Here is a 13,967-nt window from a genome sequence, read left to right on the forward strand (position 1 = left end):
GATCTTTTACCTTTATCTAGTTTGTTTCATTTTTCTATTTCATAGTCAGTGCTCCCATTTCATTTAGTTTATGTTTTCCAATTTCTCCATCTCTTCTTTTTTCTTTGATGTTCTTTCTCAAGCCTTTATCAATCATAGTAGAAAATCTTTCGTATACATATATATATGTATAACTTACAAATATATATATGTAAACATGAATTTTTGTCTAAAAAATTTATGCAATTTTGATTCCACTTGTTTGACTTAGTATAAATAGAATGCTATATTTCTAATTTTTAAAAAATAGATATGCAACAAGCAACAGAGGTTTACTACATAGCACAAGGAACCACAGTCAATGTCTTGTAATAACCTACAACAGAAAATAATTTCAGAAACAATGTATGTGCTTATATATAAAACTGAATCACACACGAAAAAGAATTCTATTTTTTGAAATTTAGTAATGTTTATCTTTTTACCAGTTTTTCTAACTGTCCTATAAACATCTAATAACAACTTATGAAATACAAAATTTTGAATATATTTATGTAGCATATGATTAATATAAATTAATTAAATGTAAATCTATTATATTTAGATTATTAATGACATCATTCAAGATGCTTCTATTCTTGTTTTTTCTGCACTTGATAACATAGTCTCTGAGCAATGTTAATATGTCTCATTATGATTATATATTTTTTCTTTTCACTTATATTTCTTCTGATTTTTGCTTTTGTATCTTTGTTTCTTTGTTGTTAAGGTTTTGCTGTTAATGGTTTATGATGTCTATCTTCTTGGTGAATTGTATATTTTATTATAAAAAAATTCATCTTTGTTTCATTTAAAATAAAATAATTTTTTAAAAGGAGCAATGAAAAAAATAAGGAAAAGGGTGTTATATGCAAGGAAAGTGTCAGACCTATGATTCTGTAGCAGTTGTTTAGGTTGACTGGAGTAGGGAGAGATTCATGGCAACTCATGAAATTCCTGAAGCCTAGAATGCCTTTCTCTCCTCTATTATCCCCCATTCCTACTCCCTGGAACACCATCCTTCAAGGTCCAAATCAAATGCTGCTATTAGTGAATTCTTCACTGATTTCCCTCCTTTCTAAAAGTGGAATAATTTCTATTTTGAACTCCTATAGAAACTTTTTCCTTTTATTTCAGTGAATAAAATATATTTATTAGCATTTGTCTATGACTTGTTTTCTCCCATAAATTCTGAGCACCTTTAGAGCAAGGATCTAGTCTCAGTCAACTATCTTTTCCACTGCAGTTTCTGGTACACCACCATGACCACAGGTAGTACATAGTAAATTTGTTGAATTAATTTAAACTCGTATCCCAGAGATTAGCACTACTCACCCCAAAGGCTATGTTGTCCCAGATCCATAGGCAGAAACATGAATTACTTTCTTGCCTTATTTTTTCCCAGTTGGGAAAGGCCAAGGACAGCCCCCAACATAATTGTAGGCATGGGTCATCTAGACTCTGAGACCTGAGCCCTAAAGGCCTTTGGGGAAGAGTAGAGCAACCTACTAGGACAAGATCTGTGAGCCTTCTTCAGACCCAACTGAGGGAAAGTCAAGTAGGAGAGGTTGCTTTTCTACTTTAACTGAGCATTTTCTTGCTTCAAAATACCTGTCTCCATGCTAATGTTATATCAGTGCCATTACACTGCATGATTTACTATGATCAGCAAAGCAGCTTGTACATTATTTCAAACATGCTAATCAATTTTAGCTCAAAATAGATTTTAATAACCCTGTGAAATTTGTTATCCTAAAATGCTGATCGATAGGGAAGAGCTAAAACAAGTGCAGAGATGTTTGTATTGCAAGCATAAAAAATTATAATCCTTCTCCCAAATCTTTTTTTATAAACAGCCAAGGTATAAATTAAAATGTGTGAAAATACATACCTTTAAGTTGTGTCATTTAGAGCTGAGATTTAAAAAGTCATAGGAAAGGACTAAAGGATTTTCTGCTCAGGGTTTAGCCTTCTGATTCTGTAGGGGGAAAAAAAGGCCCAAATAATTAATAATCATTGTTAGTATCTATGATAGTATCTCTATTAGTATCTAAGCCAGTATCTATGATACTCAGTTTGCCCTTTTGAAAAAAATTAAGGGAATACGGGAGCTCCCTGGTGGTCTAGAGGTTAGGATTCAGTGCTTTCACTGCCATGGTCCAGATTCAATCCCTGGTGGGGAAACTGAGGTCCCAGAAGCTGCGTGGCATGGCCCAGAAAAAGAAAACAAATAAGAACCTAGTAGAGCCAAAATTACAAGGTGATTATAAGTACAAAATGAGAGAACTTCTGTAACTGTATCCAGCCTAGAACCTAGTGCTCCCTTCCTCTCCCCTTCCCAACTTATCAAACTCCCATACCAGTCTCCACCTCTTCGCTTTTGCCAAAGCATATTATCTCTATTCTCAACACTTTTTTGCATTTAATTCAAAGCAATGAATCCTGGGTGCTTGGTCAGATTTTTTTCTGAGGAGAAATTTATGTTCTCAGGAAAACAGCATCCCAGAGTAAAGTTACAGTGGCACTTATATGTTCCATGACACAGTATTCTTGTTGTATCTGACAAGATTAGACAATTCTTGATAATTAAGTGCATTGCTCATGTATATATTTCATGATACATTAATTTTTGCTAGTAATATTTGTCTGAAGCAGCTGTTCTTTATTTCATTACCTGAAAGGGGAATATAAGTATAGATCAGTAATCTGTGGAAACATTTTTATAGCCTTGTTTTAGCCAGGGGTTGGAAGTGGTTAAATGTGTTACTATCTGAAAGAAGATGTAAGTTTGCCTGCTTCCTCAGACTTCTGTTTTAATAGTATGATAGCCAAGAGGGGATAGAAGGATCTAGAATGTATGAATGAAGTGTGAATTTCCAAACTGACTTATATGGCATGTATAAGCTATGAAACAAAAAACAAGACTGTCTATGAAGCCAGTCTGGAAACAGGTAAATTCCAGTAAAGCTTTTAAGACCTCTCTAGCTGAAATAACCTTAAAACAGAGAAAAAATTTAGTGACTGATATTATTATGTATTTGAAATGTGCAGGTTGAACAGCATTTGGACTTGGAATGAAACAATAAGAGGTTCCATTCATGGATAACCAACAAGATAAGGCTATTGTTGCCTCAACCAACGGAGAAAACACTATGATTAATGGGGTCAAGGAAAATGGTAAGGGAATTTAATTATAGTATGCAATAGCTCTCCCAGTAGTCCTTTGTTATTGCTATAGATTTTCAGTATCAACAGAGCAGGGGCAAGTTAAGTCTAGGATACTTCTGAGATAGGTATTAATCCTAAACTTTATCCCACCAAATCTGTAACTGGACTAGAAGGGTCTCTAGGAGGTATCTAATCCAACCCCTTTGCTCTCTGAAATTATCTCTATCAAATGATCTGAAATTATCTCTATCAAATGAATACTTAGGTTCCCCTAAATTCGTAGTGAATTAGAAATCTACTTTGATATGAAGTTTGAAATGTCTAGATTCCATAGAAGCTTCCAAAACAGAGGTAAGTCTGAAGGATAGGAATATGCCTTAGAGTTTAAAAATCATGAATATATCCCATCTGAGCATTTTCCCACCCTGAAAGCTTTAACTTTCCAATTGATCAAGCAATCCATTTTTCCCTCATTTCTGAGGAGGGTGTTGTGTGTGTCTGAAGAAAAAGCTGAACCTAAAGAAATAATTACTTTTCACTCACATAAATGTTCAGTACAAAATCAGGGTCATTCTTTAACTTTGTAGTTTCTAGTTCTAAAGTTAGAGAAGCTGAAGCTTACCTTTTATACATTAAGATCAAGTACCAGAAACTGATCAAGGGAAAGAGTTAATGAGTCTGGTCTAAGATCTTTAACTTTATTTCTGTCATTTCCCCCCTTTTCTCTAGATTCAGAGGACCAGGATGTGGCAATGAAGTCATTTGCAGCTCTAGAGGCTGCTGCACCAATCCAGTCTATACCGGTGGCTCAAAAAGAGAACCTGATGTACCCCAGAGGTCTCCTGCCTCTGCCCTCTAAGAAGCCCTGTATGCAGAGCCCTCCCTCTCCTTTGGGCCTGATTGAAGCACCTGAGCATACTGCTAATAGTGCTTCTGTGAATGCCATCTCCCTTACATCTGGTGTTGCAAAGGGCCTGAACACATGGTCATTGCCCAATGAGTGTGAGAAAGCTCCATTTGCCATAATGGAGCCTGCAGGCATGTCAGCTCTGAATGGGGACTGCCTCATGCAGCCAAGCCGGACTTGCTTGGGCTGCTTCATGGAATCCAAGGATGCAGTAGATCCTGAGCCAGGGATCAGTCTAAAAGTCAGTGATCTAAACAGGGATTATGAAACCTGTGCAGTCTCTGATATAGGGATTCAGTGTATTAATGCTGGAGAAAACATGAAATACGGAGAACAGCTTCTCTCAGATCAGCTCCTAGGCTTCCCCTTGCACAAATCAAGGGCAGGAGATAGACGAGAAGCTGAGAAACCTGACATTGACTTGGAGGACCCAGGTCAGAAAAGTTATTATGAGGCATTACTGTTAGATAAGTGCAATACAGAAGAGGCTTTGCTGGCAAATTCCAATCAGGATTGGGGTTACTTTGAGACTTTCATTAGTGAGAGTAAGATCGAACTACTTGACCTCTGTTCCAAGAATGAGCTGTCTGTCAACCTGTTCTCTGAAGAAGATGTGGATAACTACATGTTTGATGATGATGAGTCAACACTGGGCAGTGATGTCTGCTCCCTGAAAATTCGATATGAGTCCTTCCAGGACAATGTTCGAGACAAGACCACCCTTTTGATGCAGGAGGATGCCCAGTTCAACTTTTTTCCCAGTGTCTTTACTACCTGCCCCAAGCGGGAGTCTAAGACTGGGGCCCTGAAGCAAAGTAGCGATTTTTCCCAATTCAAGGTCCCTGATGTGAGCATTATCTGGGGGGAGGAAGATAAAAACCTGGACAAGAAGAAAGGCAAAGAAGAAGGCCAGGAAGAAAAAGGTGCAGAGAAAAAAGATGGGAAGGATAATGAAGAAAAATCTGCCTTAAATAAACCATGCAGTGGAACTGAAGTAGAGCAATTTAAGAATCTAAAGCAAGGCCATCTTGCCAATTCCTTGGAAGCATCAGGGAATTTCAGTGATGGTAGTTCCTTCATTGAGGTCTCATTTGATACCATGGGGGAGATCAAGGACTGTAGCCGCTATATGGCTCGGGACACTAATTCTGGCAGCTCCTCCTCCCAGCAGAACTATGGGCTACGAGCCAAGAGAAAAGTCAGGTATAGTGAAGATTATCTGTATGATGTTGACTCACTAGAGGGTGAAAAAGTAAATGAGAGGAAGGAATGGCTGCCAGGTGGTTCTATAGAAGAAGATGATGATGAATGGTGTCCCAAAAAGAGAAGAAAAGTAACCCGTAAGGAGCCCCCTGTTATTATCAAATATATTATCATCAACCGTTTTAAAGGTGAGAAAAACATGCTGGTGAAGTTGGGTAGAGTGGATGCCAGTGAAACAACAGTTAATTTGAGTGAAAATCAGCTCAACAAATATGCCAAGCTGGCTCCCTTGAAGGGCTTCTGGCAAAAGAAGAAAAAGCAGAGAAACAGCAATGCAGACTCCAGCAAAACATCCTTATGCCAAAAGCAAAGCTTTGAACCAGGTAGCTTTGAGATGTCATTTCTGCCACCTGCTCGTAAACGAAAATCTAAACTTGGCAACAGGCACAGGATTCAAAGAATCCCATCCATAGAGACGTCAGCAAGTGGTAAGCAGGTTTCATTCTGCAATGATGAGAGGCAAACTAATAATTGTAAAGAAGATGGAGGCCTGAAAGGCACACTGAAGTCAGCACCTCTGGCTTCCCCCAGTTGTGCAAATGGATCACATTTAAATGACATCACAGGTCCTGACTCAGAGAAAGTCAAAGCCCAAGATGGTCAATTTAAGGGACCAGAGAGGAAAGTGCTTAACAAAATCAAATTTAAAAGTGAAGCCAGGTTAAAATCCAAGAAAATCAAAGCTGGGCAAGAAAGCAAGCCAGTTGTTCAAATGAGTCCTATTTTGGAAAACCAATCCTCCAAGGCTAATTCAAAGAATGAAGCCATTCCTGGGACCTCAAACAGTTCGCATCTATCTGAATTTCATGAGACAAAGGTTGCTAAGAATTCTACTTTCCTACCAACCAGCTGCTCTTCTGAAATGCCTCTATCATCTGCTCATGTTGCCAACAATATACCTGTTATTCCTGGAGGGTATCTACAGACATTGTTAGATGCTTCTGACTTGTCAAATAATACTGGTATCTCATACTTCAATCATCATTCTCCAGAGCAAAACGAAGACAGGCTCACTCAAACAGAAAAATCATTTGTACCTCTCCAACCTGCCCAGGACTGTGTGCTTTCCTCACCTGCTGAGTCTCAGCTGCTTCAGTCATCCCAAAACTTCAAAATGGAATCAAACAGCTATGGAGATGTGTGGCACAACAAACCTGCTTCTGGCTCCCAGGAATTCATTGCTGAAGTCTCAAGGGAGATAGCTCCAACCCAGTCCAGTGAATATGGAGTCTCCCAAGTAGTCTCCATGGAAAATAGCCTCACAGCTACAACATACAATCCAATCTGTCTCAATAGTGGTGGAAGTAGTTGCAACAAGGTCATATATACCTCTGTGCAAGACACCCAGCTCTCATCTGATGACTCTTACCAATTATGTCACTTTAATAATGGAGAGGTCTGCTTTCCTTTCCAGCACGGTCCAGTCAATATGGACGATGTGCGGCTCTTTAGCTTTGATTCCATTGCCCCACTCTCTGTCAACTCAAGCAATTATTGCTCCTTAAGCTTGAAATCCTGTGAAAAGGATGGTGATGATGATATTGCTGATGACTTCTTGGCCCACTGCAGCCCCAAGCTGGTGATCCAGCAGAGCATTGATGAGATAGCACCACTAAAGGAGTCCACTGACCTTTTGGATATCTCCAACTTCACTCCTGACAAATTCCGCCACTCTTCTCTCTCAGAGATATCTCCACCTGATACTCCCAGTCTTTCCCCTCAAATTACCAGATGTGAGAATATCAAGACACTAGGAACACTAAAAGGATTCCAAGAGGGTGTCCCAGGAACACTGGGCAATATGGAGAAAATCAAGTGGGACTGCAGTACCCTTTCACGGCAGGTTCAAGTGGATGATGGATTTACTTTAAATAACCATCAGTTTCAATTCCATATGTTCAATGATGAGGATTCTGTCAGCCTGCTCCAGAAAGCCCCTTGCTTATCAACATTTAATGATCCATCTAGTCAAATGAGTACCAGCAGCAAGGTGCCAAAATCAAGAAAGAAAAGTTCACCCAGCAAGAGTGGGGCTATGAACCAAAGCTCTTCTCAGAAAAACAACAGGAAAAAATCCCCCAAAGGCAACAACAAAGGGATTGAAAAACCACCTGGCAAAACCTCCCGCCAGGTCCCTAAGTCAGCAAAGAAAGGGAAATTCATGGCTGCAATCAATGGAGAGAAAATGCAAATTGGCATCAGTCGTGGAGGAGGCCAAATCAACAGCATATCCTCCACGGGGAAGACATTGGCTGAATGTATCCAACATGGCCCTGTGGCCTCTATGAAGATGCCAAGTCAGAAGGGACTTTCGGGAGACTGGTCTTTAAGTCAGAAGGGACTTTCTGGAGACTGGTCTTTGGGGAAGGAGAGCAGCCCAGGTTGGAATGACATGAACATGGGCACCAACACCAACAACCTTTTGGATGATGACCAACGGGAATTTCAGGAGCCTTCATATATCTTGTCCAACATTGCCTCTGGTATGGCAGATGTGCAGAGGTTCATGATGGCCTCCATAGAACCCCTTTGGGAACCCATGGAGCACCATGGGGACCCCAATATATTCTACTCCCCTGAGTCCAATAGTCTAAAATTAAAAACCCTCAAAATATTGGCTGGGACACCACAGGAATCTAAGAAAAAGGTCAACAATGGCTCTCCAGGAGCCACTAAGAATCACAGGTCTATCAAGGGTGTGAGTAAAAGCAATGGGAAAGCAGTGATAGGTGATCCTGGTCGTGCAAGCATGTCTGGTTATAATGAGGACTCTCGCTCTGCCTTCTTTGATAAAAAGCTTAATAACCTGAGCACTTTAGGCAATAATGTACCGACACACAAAAAGTTATATCGTCACAAAACCAGCTCCAAGGCCCTGAGAGAAGAGAAGTGTAAGGGAAAGCGCATGGAGCGAGAACAGGTCCACAAGGATGAGGCTGGGACAGCTTCTTTTGAAAAACTGAGGTAATACTGCACCAAAATGGCTGAAATGATGCACCTTAGCTTTCCTACTCTGCTAAGCCCACAGTCCCTCATTTTTTCCCTCTTAAAAGCAAAAGTTTGCATGAAAGAAACTGTCCCATTCCTTTCTTTTTCAAATTAAAACAAAAAGAAAAAAGTGCATGAAAATCCCTATACCTCTAAGCCAACCAAAAGATTGGGCAATTTTGTTGTGGCTTGACTAGGGATAAATTTTGACAAGGCTACTTTTTCTGCTAGTCAGCGTTGATTTTTACTTACTGAGAAAATACAACTAAAATATGCTTTTGAATGATTTGGGGAAGGGAAGGGCTTTGCAGTAAGAAAAATTTTGACCAACAGAATTTAAAAGTTATATAGACCAAAAAACCAAGAAGATTTAAACAAAAGGAGCATAATTTGGAAAACAAAATCTCATCATAAGGCAATTAGGAGTGCTTTCTAGTGCCCCCTGCTATTGGTATCTTTTTCTGCATCATACGGCATCTAGTATGATGTAAAAAAATTTAGATTGTATGATCCCTTTGTGGGACATACACTAAATCTAACTAAGATGGCATAAATTGTTTGGTTTTTCTGCAGGGATTCCGACTACAATCTCCTAAAAGCAGAAACAACATTTTGGGTTTTACCTGTGTTTGAAGAAGAGACTCGCATTTTCCAGAAAGACATTTGATGTTTGTGTTTTATTTCTTTCAAAATATGCCTTGTGGTATGTATGTTGACATGTAAGTGCTTAAAGAAAAGAATTTTAAAGTGTGGGAATAAGTCTTTAGAAGCAAACTTTAATCTGATGTTCTATGTAAAAGACTTTAGAAGTCATACAGTTGCACAAGTAGTTTATGCACTATTTATCCAAGGGGAAATAAAGGAAAACATTGTGCCAAACTACAAACAAGTGACTGTATTGTATATATTTTTACTTCTATATCAACATTTGGTTGTGAGTATTTGGGGAACTTGTCCCTGTTAATTTACTAGAAACATTCCAGTGATTATTGCTATTAACCACCCCCACTTATGTGGATAGCACCTGTAGATCACAGTGGAAAAATATGTTGTGTTACACAATTTACCAAAACTTAAAGGATACTGTTTGAAATGTGCCAAATTTCCTTACCTCATCTTACATATTCACCCCCACAGTTTAAAGCTCATTAATTAATTTAAAATATAAGAATACATACCTTATTTTTAAAATTAAAATTCTACTGTCCTGTGTGGAAACATGAACCATTAAATAAGGCACAAAAAGGTTTGTTTGTTCCATTGTCTAAGGGTTAAAGTGTTGGAAAAGTCTGAAAGTCACAACAGCTAAGTCCATCAGGGACCCAAGTATATGCATTTACAGAAACTTTTACAAGGAAACAAAGCAGCTGCTTTAAAGTTTGTTTTCTAAAAGGAAAATCTGTATCTGAAAATTATTTAAAGTGCAAAGTTATATTGCTGATACTTTATATCTCAGTTTTATATATTTTATAATAGTCTGGGATAAATTATAAAATAGCTATAAAATCAAGACTAAGATAAATGAAATACATAGATTGCTTTTAAGTAGTTTCATAAATGTTTTATTCCAGTTTTGTCAGAAGTGCACTCATATCATGGCTTTAGTGTTAAGTGTTTAATCTTGCAATGCCAATGTCATTTAAAGAAAATGTTAAGGTATCTCAGTTAGATGCCTACGAATCACATACATATATTTGATAAACTGAATAATTTGTAACAACTAATTGGGGCCATATATACTTAGTCTGAGGATGACTAGAGTATCTGATGCCACACACTAAACTTAAATCTCAATCTTTTATATAAATTTTTGAAATCACATTTTTTATTTAGCCCTTTCCCTTTTTAAAAAATTTCACAGCCCCAACATCCCTCACAACTAGCTTTTTCTTCCCTTTTATTCACCACTTGACTTCTAACATTTGATCTCTTTTCCTTGCACAGTTGAAGGCCTGTGTGTCTGATGACTGATGCATTATGGCACAGATGAGATAATGGATGTGAAAGCGCTTTGTAGATCGTAAAGTGCTATACAGATATAGGGGATTAATATTATTAATGTTGTTGGTTGTTGTTGTTGTTACTCTTACTATTCTTACTAATATTGTTACTAACCTATTAACTTGTGGATATATAGGCTGTGGGTGGGAGGGTGGAGAATAGGTGGGTGGGGGAAAAGGGGATTTTAAAAAAGGGAATATATTTCAAAAGGAAAATTTTAAGCAAAATATGAACCTACCTAGTCATTGCCACCTAAATATATTCACAAACAGAGAAGCAACATTTGAAAGTAGTCAGAGAGAAGTGGAAGGAAGCCTGTCACATATATAAGTATACACACTTCCCAGTCCATGATTCCTTTTACCAGCCAGCTCTACTACTTACAACTAGGTAGTAAAATGAACAAACATTTCTTCTTGATGGTGTGATTGTGTATGTCTGTGGGGATGAGTGGGTGAAGAGTATTTTGTGAGGCTGCTTCAGGCCTATTCCAAGGTTTTGACACTAGTGTGTGGTGAGTCCTGGAAAATTACTTAATGGAAAAGTACCAGATATGACATGTCTCCTGCTCTTCAGCAGCCATTCAAAAGGAAAAACAATCAAATGGGAACATTTTCTTCTATTTCTCCACTCTGATAGCTAGCTGTTTTTACTAAATGCTATGGCTGGTTCCTAGGAACTGGTCTTTGTTTTGTTTTTATTTTTCTATTTTCCAGCTGAATTTAGTTTGGAATCAACTCTGCCTGTATTCAGATCCCCAAGACTCCAAATCCCAAAGTCACCAGCTTACAGGAATGGAGTGCTTTCTATGTAATCAAATGGTGGCAATGAAAGAAGGAATAAAGAAAATGTTCCATGAGTACAGTGTGTTTTATAAAAATAAATATGGGAGTGGTTGTCCCACTTTTCCTCAGTATCAGTTCAGCTTTAGCAAATGGGGTGAGGTGGGATAGACGGACAGCCTAAAACTGTTGGAAACAAACAATTTCCTTGTCAGAACTTGCTATCATGAATCCTTTGGAATGGATACTCTTTCAGTCGCTCCTATGGAGCCCATTAGGAGCCTAATCTAGGACGTGGTTTATCCCTTTCTCCAAAGAGAACTGCCATTTTAAAGTACCTTTTTTCTTGGCCTACAGTTAATTTTATGTTTTTAAGGTTAAATTAGTGGCTTATAACCAATTATTTTGTACTGAAACATAACAAGGAACCGAGTTTGAGAAATGAACAACAGGATTAGGCAGAAGATGATTGTTCTCTAAATTGCATTCTATATCCCTCTCAGTATATCATGTTCTGAGGTCTTCAGTTTGGGAAGCTTTGTTGGTCTTGTCTCTGCTCTCTCAATCCTTTGCTCCCTCTAACAACATAATAGGCCTGACTTTTGGAGATTCCTTATTCAACCATCTGCCTTAGTGGAGTGAGGACCAGTGACAGAAAGGTAGTGTTTTAACCCTATCATAGATATCTGAAATCAGCTGTTGGAATTTTCCTTGGTCTGAATTTCCTGATTGCCACTCCCTACTCTCTTCTCTCTAAGAAGCTTCTTCCTATAATTCCTTCCCCAACAGAATCCCCTTTAATCTTTTCTTTCCTGGGAGCGTTATTCTCTATTATTCTCCTTACTTAATTTCAGTTCTTGATCTTAAAAATGTTCTTCTTTTCTTTTGAAACATCCCACCCTCACCTTCTCCCACAGAGTTCAAAAGTCTGTTCTGTACTTCTGTGTCTCTTTTTCTGTTTTGCATATAGGGTTATCGTTACCATCTTTCTAAATTCCATATATATGTGTTAGTATGCTGTAATGTTCTTTATCTTTCTGGCTTACTTCACTCTGTATAATGGGCTCCAGTTTCATCCATCTCATTAGAACTGATTCATTTTTTATAATCTTATATTCCACCTCCCCAAAGTGTCAGACTATAAGAACTTTAGCCAGGCTACTTTCTTATGGAAGTTCAAAGGGAAACTCTCATACTCTTAATTACTTTTCATTGCCTTGGCTACTTTCAAATCTAATTTTAAATGCAGATACACATGCACACATATGCAGAATTATATTACATGACTAAGGAAAGTTGGAAACTCCTTTTCCTTGAAGATCTAGAAGGAAAGATCTGATCCCTTTCTGCCCTGGTGAGTTGTTGGACTATAAGGAGCAGGGTGCTGAAATAGTGGCCTTGACCAATGTTCTTTGAGACTCTCAGTGTTATGTTTGGTCTTTGATAACTGACTTGAACCCATGGCCTCTCCAGTGTCTCATATACCAGCTTCCTCACAGATCTCTCTTCTGACTTGTTACTTTGTGTAGTTATGTGTTAAGGCCTTACCTTTTTCTCAATGTTTTCAAACCTCCGGCACTACCTTGACCATCACTTCTTTAGCCATCTTCCTGAAGTCCTTGGTGCTAGATGGACTTTTGTGACAACTTTCACCTTCTCTGACCTTTTTCCTTGCTTCTTAAGAAGCATCTGCATGTGTGCAGGCAGGATAGGGAGGGGGCAAGTGTGCATAAAAGAGAGAGAGGCATAAAGGATGCTCACAAGCTGTGAACAACTCTGGCTAGCATCCTTTGTCCTGTTATGTGAGATTCTGCAGTTCTAGTAAATTTCCATTTTAGTGAGTTCTAATTAGCAGTTACTGCCTAAAGGAGAAAACCCATATCCAAGAACCTCTTAACCAAGCTTGGTCTTACCAAGCTGAACCAGTCTGATGCAGATCTGCCACATCTTCAATTCACAGATGCTCTCAGAACAGTTCCAAGAATGAAAGAGAGCTAAGTTTCTGTGCTGAAGAGAATGAAGCATTAGCTAGTCCTAACTGGTGCTAGAACTAGAAGTATTGGTTTTCTCCTGTATTATTGAGAAATTGTCCAATTTAAGGAGTTTTTGTTTTCATTTAGAGATTTTTAAGTGACTACCCATCACTACAGGAATATGTTCTTTTTATGAAATAAAACTAACATGAGATTGACTTTCTAATAATAAAATTCACTAAGCCCATCATTGTGTTTGGAAGACTTAGTACCAAAATCAAGTATTTTTAGTAACAAATAGGGATCTTGTCAACAAAGTGTAGCCCAGGAATTTTGAAAAGGTTTCTCAAGGAACAAAATAAGATAGAAAAAACTTTAGGTGGGCTGTTTAACTTGGGAAACAGTATCAGCTTGAAGGTCCTCAGCCAGCATGGGCTTATTTTGATGGCAGTACTCAGGCTACCCTTTAAGGTACATTTTTTTTCTCAGAATACTAAACAGTAGCTATAGTCATGAAGCAGAGCTCCCTATGCAGCTACATGATACTTGAGATGTACTTTTGATTTCAGAGTAATAACTAAGAGATAAAGCATTGGAGAAGGACAATGTAAAAGAAAGAGGTTTAGTTCAAAGTTTACGGTGTGAATGAGGCTTTTAAAATTGGTATCTGAGTAAATAGATATTAAAGATACTAAAGAAACACTCATCAACATGATATGGAAAGGACGTCTGTCCATCTAACAAGCTCGGTGATTTCTGAATCTGAGAAAGACACCCCCTTCACAAAGAAGAAAGGAGATATTTAAATCATTTTGCCTCTTTGAGCGATGCCTAGTTTTACAGCACAAAAGAAAAGGCTTAGAATGA

The 13,967-nt window shown here is 38.2% G+C and overlaps 1 protein-coding gene across 2 annotated transcripts in view; it reads left to right on the plus strand.

Moving 5' to 3' along the window:
* The window catches only part of NEXMIF (neurite extension and migration factor), a 213,984-nt gene extending 203,516 nt beyond the window's left edge, over nt 1-10,468 (plus strand). Inside the window, exons 2-4 of one of the 2 annotated variants that reach the window (XM_043896424.1) lie at nt 3,070-3,195; nt 3,916-8,320; nt 8,918-10,468. In XM_043896424.1, coding sequence (XP_043752359.1) covers nt 3,117-3,195; nt 3,916-8,320; nt 8,918-9,011 — 4,578 coding nt within the window. In that variant the 5' untranslated portion in view covers nt 3,070-3,116 and the 3' untranslated portion in view covers nt 9,012-10,468. The remainder of the gene's footprint in view (nt 1-3,069; nt 3,196-3,915; nt 8,321-8,917) is intronic. The other variant, XM_043896426.1, reaches the window with a different exon arrangement.
* Nucleotides 10,469-13,967: the final 3,499 nt, after the last annotated feature.

The sequence above is a fragment of the Cervus elaphus genome, chromosome X (assembly GCF_910594005.1).
Source record: "Cervus elaphus chromosome X, mCerEla1.1, whole genome shotgun sequence".
NCBI classification, from domain to species: Eukaryota; Metazoa; Chordata; class Mammalia; order Artiodactyla; family Cervidae; genus Cervus; species Cervus elaphus.